We start from the raw sequence: 8,634 nt of genomic DNA on the forward strand, positions 1-8,634 counted from the left end.
GATTCCAGTTCAACCTCAATATCGAACATCGTGTTTCAAGCACTGTCATATGAGCAAAATGGTGAAACTAGCTCATATGAATTCACTTAAGTTAACTGTTTACTTTAATCCTTTTTTTGTTTAAATAAGAGTAAATGCATTTATGATCATTATAAGTATTCCTTTTCTTATAAGCAGAGCGAGTAGTTTTTTAACGCGTTTTCTTCACATTGTTGAAAATTTAAAAGTAAAACAAATATATAGACTATCAGAACGCCGTTTCACTTTTCTGCAGTGATAAGTACATACTGTAGTACCAATTGTTATGTTGGTATAAAATGCGTGCGTGAAGTGTGTAATTCCTTGGCTGTTTCTGCTGTTCTTTCAAGCTATAATAGCCAGGCAAGTTAAATCGCAATTTTGAATGGTATGTCAGGTGGTTCTTCTGTACTCTCTCTTCTGTTGCAATGTTTAATCGAAATCCGGAATATCCCGAAAAGAATAGCCGGTGTAACCTTTCCAAGCATAAACAGCAATTCTCACGTGATAGAAACCCGGTATAAACAACAAAAGACCAAGAACAATAACTGGGTAAGTCCGATCAGCATACTAAAATTTAATGAAATAAGATGAAGTTACGTGGACACCAGATTATTGAATAGTGTACCGCACATTGTTTGACCTATTCCTTAAATTACACATATTCCAGGACTAATGATTTACGTAATATGACAGGCCTTAGACTTAGGCTCAGGGTATTAAGTGAAAATATGAAAACTTTCATATTTAAGTTGAAATATGTTTTGACTAGGTAGCATCTTTTAATTTTTTGGTAAACATCAAGTAAATCAAGCTCGGCCTCAAAATGCTTTGAGTCTTAAAAACCCTGGATGGTAAGTAATCATGTACCTAGATTGTTTTTTATTCCGTGTTTACGTATATAAAAAAGAAAATTTGACCTATTTTTAGAACATATTTAAAAAGTTTGGCTTTTTTAAAGTGTAAAAGTGTCCTAAACAAGTGTAATTGACTGGTTAACAAAAAACTGACTATAAATATAATACAAATTTCTCATGCTTTTTTAAGGTGTAAATTTAGGCAAACCTGGTCAAAATAGTACATGCGGAATTTAGTATGCTTAATAATATACTCTTCACCTTTACATCAATATGACCAGTCACTAACAAGCATCCCACAGTGAGCAGAATTGTTCCAAGTGTGAACAGAAACACAGCTAATCCAATAGCTTTGTATGGAACTTTAGGTGCAGGTTCTACAAACTAAAATTATCAGAATTTGCAGAGTAGCCTAAAAATTAAAGGAGTGGTATTGGGGAAACACTAAAGAAATTTACTCACATGCAAAAAGAAGAAAAGCAGGTTAACCCTGCACAAAAAAAAACTATTATATATTCAACGTTTGAACTCTAATGACCTAACTCTACTCCTAAATGTTAATTTGACATTTTTTAATGAAAAATCAGCAACCAGATTTACATTTGGAAAAAAAATATAACAACATATCATAAAATATGACAATTTTTTTTATTGGAAAACATTTATACACCTTATAAAATCAGCATATAACAACACATTTAAAAAAATTGCCCATTAAGCCTTCACAGGTCCAAAATATTGAAAAGGAATTGATGTTATTGTTAAAAAAATATAATATACCTTAAAACGAATAACCACCTCTGTTAGAAAGCAGATGCATTTATATTAAAAAATGACAGAATATATACACACCTGTGCATCAACGTAACCATCATCATTTCTATTGATTCGATGATAACGTACACTACTTCTTTTGTACTGCTGCATTTTTTATATAATTGTTTTTCTAAAGTTATAAGAGTATTGGAACTTATCAAAAGTGTATTAAATATACACACCGGACGTTCATATTGGGACCCTTATAAAAAATAAAATAAAAAAAAAGTTGCATTAAATATACATGTTTTTTTAATAAGCATGACATTTTCAAGCATCCCTAGGCTTAAATTTGGTTATTTTTTAAGCATGCTAAGCATTATGTTAAGCCTAAGAAAATATTGTGAAGTTTTTATGTTTTTTGTTTCATGAGCAGTTTTTCTTGACAACAATACAGTTTAAAATTTTTCATACTACAGTATTACTCAAAAAATATTCCTATTCAAAATTTAAAGACTTTTATGAATTAATAGAATTATGGTTGATACAAGGGCAAAATCCATTAGCTTTGAAGTGAAAGATTTTCTGTTATATAACTTTTTAATGTTCCATTCTTTTGAATATTCTTAATCGCGGTATATTTATATACTGTGATTGCTTGATCCTGCCTTTAGCGGTGTTTCCTGACTGCCTTAGAGCATACGCTATGACAGTTGTGTTATTGTGCAATTATACTCATCCCTTGCATCTCTTACGTACAGCATGTGAATGCGATCATGTGCAGAGAAGCAAGATGGTTCTCAATAATTAGTATTATAATATCTTGTCTGATCTTATTCAAGAATTGCATTAATTTTTTGTGAAAGCTGAAAACATGCTGTTCCTTTTCTTCCAACTTGTTCAGCAAAGCATAACTTGCATTATTTTCAAAGCAGCTAACCAGAGAAAATTGAATAAAATGTGTTTGGGGGCACTAGATCAAAAAAAAACTAACAATTATTGAATTCCCTGTATCCAACCAGCAGATATACTCTCGATATGAACAAAGTCTTTTTAAGGTGGGAGGTCCCCTTTAAATGATGCATATATAGTCAAAACCATACATAAAGTTATGTAGCAAATAGAATTTCTATATCAGTGCCCAAAACATTAAATTATAACTATATTCTTTTAATTCTTAAAAAATTTCCCAAATTTTAAGCGAATATTTTTTTATTTTGAATGGATTTCTTTAATACACCGGCTCACAGTTTTAAAAAAATTCTGTGCGCGCATATCATAACAATACGTAATACATATGCGCGCGCAAAAAAAGGCAGTAAAGTATCTTTTGCTCAGAGAAGTCAAAGGCAAAGAACGTTTTATTTCAGAACTTATACTTAGACTTTTCAAGAAAATTTGGTTATAATGGATCCACCAAGTAAAAAAAGAAAACGATTGGTTACATGTGCACTTTAGAAGTGTGCCAACAGCGAGTACAACCTTGAAGTTTGAAGGGAAAACGTCTGTGATGTCCACAGTGTTATCAGACGTTCTGATGCATGCTCTTGAAGAACCTCACATGTGAGAAAATATTTTATACAAGATTAAGTGTTTATAGCTAGAAACTAGCAGTAATTAGCAAATACCATAGGCAATAAAGGGTAGCTTTTAGGTCTTGCTAAAGGGCTAGCTACATAGCTATATATACTATTTTTTTGTTTTTATTTTTAGCTTGTTCACCTTTCCTTCTAAAACCAAGAGATCTGATGCTCATAATAAATGGAGGCAACTTATTAATCGTGCCAGCCCAAAAAATCCAGCAAAGTTGATGACAGTTACACTCAAACAACGAGTTTGTTCCAAACATTCTGTTGGTGGGGAACCATCATATGAGCATCCTTTTATCCAACTGTATGTCTTGCTTATGAATCAGATTCAAGGACTGAGAAGTTTGTATCCTCTGCAACACGTCAACAAAAGTTGTCATATTCAACATCGTCATCAAAAAAAGCAAACATCTAAAACAAAGAAAGTGGATCCCAATATTGAAAGTCCTTGTGTCAGTAGCATCATAGCATCAAACGGTGACATTAATATTGATATTTAATGTTCTGATACTAGCATTGAATCTTGTATTTTTTCACCATTTTACCACAGTTATTGTCACCTAAATATTAAAGTATCATCTATGTCTTTATAATATTTTCTACCTACAGAAATGCTTGCGCATGTGCTAAAAAACTGCAAAATTTTTAACTTTTGTAAACATTGGCAAGTTATCTTAAAAACATATAGCTAGCATATTTAGCTAAAGCTAAATATGTAGGACTAGCCTATTCAAATACCTCTTATCTGATATCAAGCCGTTAATATGTAAATTAAGGAAATTATGAATCAGATTCTAAAATTTACTGACGAAGAGGTTGGGCATCCCTTCCGTCAACCGTCAACCAACAACAAAATTCAGCAGCCATATTTGTTTTATATTGGCTTGATTAAACAACTCGATAACTTTCGCTTTTGTTTTTAAAATATAAGAGATGAGGGCGAAAATCAGGGGCGGCGACACAATTTCCAAAGTGGAGGGGCTTAGGCATAGTGGTAGATCTTGAAATTTCAGTCACAATCCACGAGCGAAGTGAGTTGCCGAAACAGCTGGGTTTCAAGGGGGATCTAAGCCCCTGGAAGCCAACGCATAGGGAAGCACTTCATGGAAGGATCCATATAGTCTGTGAATATGTCGTATACTTGAACCACTAACACAACCTCACCTTTACCCGACATTGTCGTATTCCTTTCCTCACGACAGCTCAACTGCATCCGACACGCGACGTTAAACAATTTGTCAACGTCGTGATGTTGTTAATACATACTACTGCATAATGTAATATCTTTGTAATATACAGTAATACACTGTAGTACTTAGTAATATGCCGTATTGTATACTGTAGTACTTAGTAATATGCCGTATTACTTTGTAGTATCCAGTAATACACTGTAATACCTTGTAGTATTCAGTAATATACTGTAATACCTTGTAGTATTCGGTAATACACTGTAATACTTTGTAGTATTCAGTAGTACACTGTAATACCTTGTAGTATTCAGTAATATACTGTAATGCCTTGTAGTATTCGGTAATACACTGTAATACCTTGTAGTATTCAGTAATATACTGTAATACCTTGTAGTATTCAGTAATATACTGTAATACCTTGTAGTATTCGGTAATACACTGTAATACTTTGTAGTATTCAGTAGTACACTGTAATACCTTGTAGTATTCAGTAATATACTGTAATGCCTTGTAGTATTCGGTAATACACTGTAATACCTTGTAGTATTCAGTAATATACTGTAATACCTTGTAGTATTCGGTAATACACTGTAATACTTTGTAGTATTCAGTAATACACTGTAATACCTTGTAGTATTCGGTAATACACTGTAATACTTTGTAGTATTCAGTAGTACACTGTAATACCTTGTAGTATTCAGTAATATACTGTAATGCCTTGTAGTATTCGGTAATACACTGTAATACCTTGTAGCATTCAGTAATATACTGTAATACCTTGTAGTATTCGGTAATACACTGTAATACCTTGTAGTATTCAGTAATATACTGTAATACCTTGTAGTATTCGGTAATACACTGTAATACTTTGTAGTATTCAGTAATACACTGTAATACCTTGTAGTATTCGGTAATACACTGTAATACTTTGTAGTATTCAGTAGTACACTGTAATACCTTGTAGTATTCAGTAATATACTGTAATGCCTTGTAGTATTCGGTAATACACTGTAATACCTTGTAGCATTCAGTAATATACTGTAATACCTTGTAGTATTCAGTAATATACTGTAATGCCTTGTAGTATTCGGTAATACACTGTAATACCTTGTAGTATTCAGTAATACACTGTAATACCTTGTAGTATTCAGTAATATACTGTAATGCCTTGTAGTATTCCGTAATACACTGTAATACCTTGTAGTATTCAGTAATATACTGTAATGCCTTGTAGTATTCGGTAATACACTGTAATACCTTGTAGTATTCAGTAATATACTGTAATACCTTGTAGTATTCAGTAATATACTGTAATACCTTATAGTATTCGGTAATACACTGTAATACTTTGTAGTATTCAGTAGTACACTGTAATACCTTGTAGTATTCAGTAATATACTGTAATGCCTTGTAGTATTCGGTAATATACTGTAATACCTTGTAGTATTCAGTAATATACTGTAATACCTTGTAGTATTCAGTAGTACACTGTAATACCTTGTAGTATTCAGTAATATACTGTAATGCCTTGTAGTATTCAGTAATACACTGTAATACCTTGTAGTATTCAGTAATATACTGTAATGCCTTGTAGTATTCCGTAATACACTGTAATACCTTGTAGTATTCAGTAATATACTGTAATGCCTTGTAGTATTCGGTAATACACTGTAATACCTTGTAGTATTCAGTAATATACTGTAATACCTTGTAGTATTCAGTAATATACTGTAATACCTTGTAGTATTCGGTAATACACTGTAATACTTTGTAGTATTCAGTAGTACACTGTAATACCTTGTAGTATTCAGTAATATACTGTAATGCCTTGTAGTATTCGGTAATACACTGTAATACCTTGTAGTATTCAGTAATATACTGTAATACCTTGTAGTATTCGGTAATACACTGTAATACTTTTTAGTATTCAGTAATACACTGTAATACCTTGTAGTATTCGGTAATACACTGTAATACTTTGTAGTATTCAGTAGTACACTGTAATACCTTGTAGTATTCAGTAATATACTGTAATGCCTTGTAGTATTCGGTAATACACTGTAATACCTTGTAGCATTCAGTAATATACTGTAATACCTTGTAGTATTCGGTAATACACTGTAATACCTTGTAGGATTCAGTAATATACTGTAATACCTTGTAGTATTCGGTAATACACTGTAATACCTTGTAGTATTCGGTAATACACTGTAATACTTTGTAGTATTCAGTAGTACACTGTAATACCTTGTAGTATTCAGTAATATACTGTAATGCCTGGTAGTATTCGGTAATACACTGTAATACCTTGTAGTATTCAGTAATATACTGTAATGCCTTGTAGTATTCGGTAATACACTGTAATACCTTGTAGTATTCAGTAATATACTGTAATACCTTGTAGTATTCAGTAATATACTGTAATACCTTGTAGTATTCGGTAATACACTGTAATACTTTGTAGTATTCAGTAGTACACTGTAATACCTTGTAGTATTCAGTAATATACTGTAATGCCTGGTAGTATTCGGTAATATACTGTAATACCTTGTAGTATTCAGTAATATACTGTAATACCTTGTAGTATTCAGTAGTACACTGTAATACCTTGTAGTATTCAGTAATATACTGTAATGCCTTGTAGTATTCGGTAATACACTGTAATACCTTGTAGTATTCAGTAATATACTGTAATGCCTTGTAGTATTCGGTAATACACTGTAATACCTTGTAGTATTCAGTAATATACTGTAATACCTTGTAGTATTCGGTAATACACTGTAATACTTTGTAATATTCAGTAATACACTGTAATACCTTGTAGTATTCAGTAATATACTGTAATGCCTTGTAGTATTCGGTAATACACTGTAATACCTTGTAGTATTCAGTAATATACTGTAATACCTTGTAGTATTCAGTAATATACTGTAATACCTTGTAGTATTCGGTAATACACTGTAATACTTTGTAGTATTCAGTAGTACACTGTAATACCTTGTAGTATTCAGTAATATACTGTAATGCCTTGTAGTATTCGGTAATACACTGTAATACCTTGTAGTATTCAGTAATATACTGTAATACCTTGTAGTATTCGGTAATACACTGTAATACTTTGTAGTATTCAGTAATACACTGTAATACCTTGTAGTATTCGGTAATACACTGTAATACTTTGTAGTATTCAGTAGTACACTGTAATACCTTGTAGTATTCAGTAATATACTGTAATGCCTTGTAGTATTCGGTAATACACTGTAATACCTTGTAGCATTCAGTAATATACTGTAATACCTTGTAGTATTCAGTAATATACTGTAATGCCTTGTAGTATTCGGTAATACACTGTAATACCTTGTAGTATTCAGTAATACACTGTAATACCTTGTAGTATTCAGTAATATACTGTAATACCTTGTAGTATTCAGTAATATACTGTAATGCCTTGTAGTATTCGGTAATACACTGTAATACCTTGTAGTATTCGGTAATACACTGTAATACTTTGTAGTATTCAGTAGTACACTGTAATACCCTGTAGTATTCAGTAATATACTGTAATGCCTTGTAGTATTCGGTAATACACTGTAATACCTTGTAGTATTCAGTAATATACTGTAATACCTTGTAGTATTCGGTAATACACTGTAATACTTTGTAGTATTCAGTAATACACTGTAATACCTTGTAGTATCCGGTAATACACTGTAATACTTTGTAGTATTCAGTAGTACACTGTAATACCTTGTAGTATTCAGTAATATACTGTAATGCCTTGTAGTATTCGGTAATACACTGTAATACCTTGTAGCATTCAGTAATATACTGTAATACCTTGTAGTATTCAGTAATATACTGTAATGCCTTGTAGTATTCGGTAATACACTGTAATTCCTTGTAGTATTCAGTAATATACTGTAATACCTTGTAGTATTCGGTAATACACTGTAATACTTTGTAGTATTCAGTAATACACTGTAATGCCTTGTAGTATTCGGTAATACACTGTAATACCTTGTAGTATTCAGTAATATACTGTAATGCCTTGTAGTATTCGGTAATACACTGTAATACCTTGTAGTATTCAGTAATATACTGTAATACCTTGTAGTATTCGGTAATACACTGTAGTACTTTGTAGTATTCAGTAATACACTGTAATACCTTGTATTATTCAGTAATATACTGTAATGCCTTGTAGTATTCGGTAATACACTGTAA

The 8,634-nt window shown here is 31.7% G+C and overlaps 2 protein-coding genes across 2 annotated transcripts; one reads left to right on the forward strand and one right to left on the reverse strand.

Moving 5' to 3' along the window:
• Nucleotides 1-240: 240 nt before the first annotated feature.
• On the reverse strand, nt 241-1,845 carry LOC130644842 (transmembrane protein 230-like). The gene is made up of 3 exons (XM_057450613.1): nt 1,728-1,845; nt 1,137-1,259; nt 241-588 (listed from the first exon to the last, which is right to left on the reverse strand). Exons 1-3 carry the CDS (start codon nt 1,800-1,802, stop codon nt 451-453), a joined length of 336 nt encoding a protein of 111 aa, XP_057306596.1. The 5' UTR covers nt 1,803-1,845; the 3' UTR covers nt 241-450.
• A 1,229-nt stretch (nt 1,846-3,074) lies between these two features.
• Nucleotides 3,075-3,770, forward strand: LOC130644841 (uncharacterized). Its single transcript, XM_057450612.1, has 2 exons — nt 3,075-3,194; nt 3,345-3,770. The coding sequence occupies exons 1-2, from the start codon at nt 3,142-3,144 to the stop codon at nt 3,718-3,720; spliced, it is 429 nt and encodes a 142-aa protein (XP_057306595.1). The 5' UTR covers nt 3,075-3,141; the 3' UTR covers nt 3,721-3,770.
• The last annotated feature ends 4,864 nt before the right edge of the window (nt 3,771-8,634 follow it).

Source organism: Hydractinia symbiolongicarpus, chromosome 5 (genome assembly GCF_029227915.1).
Source record: "Hydractinia symbiolongicarpus strain clone_291-10 chromosome 5, HSymV2.1, whole genome shotgun sequence".
Lineage (NCBI taxonomy): Eukaryota > Metazoa > Cnidaria > Hydrozoa > Anthoathecata > Hydractiniidae > Hydractinia > Hydractinia symbiolongicarpus.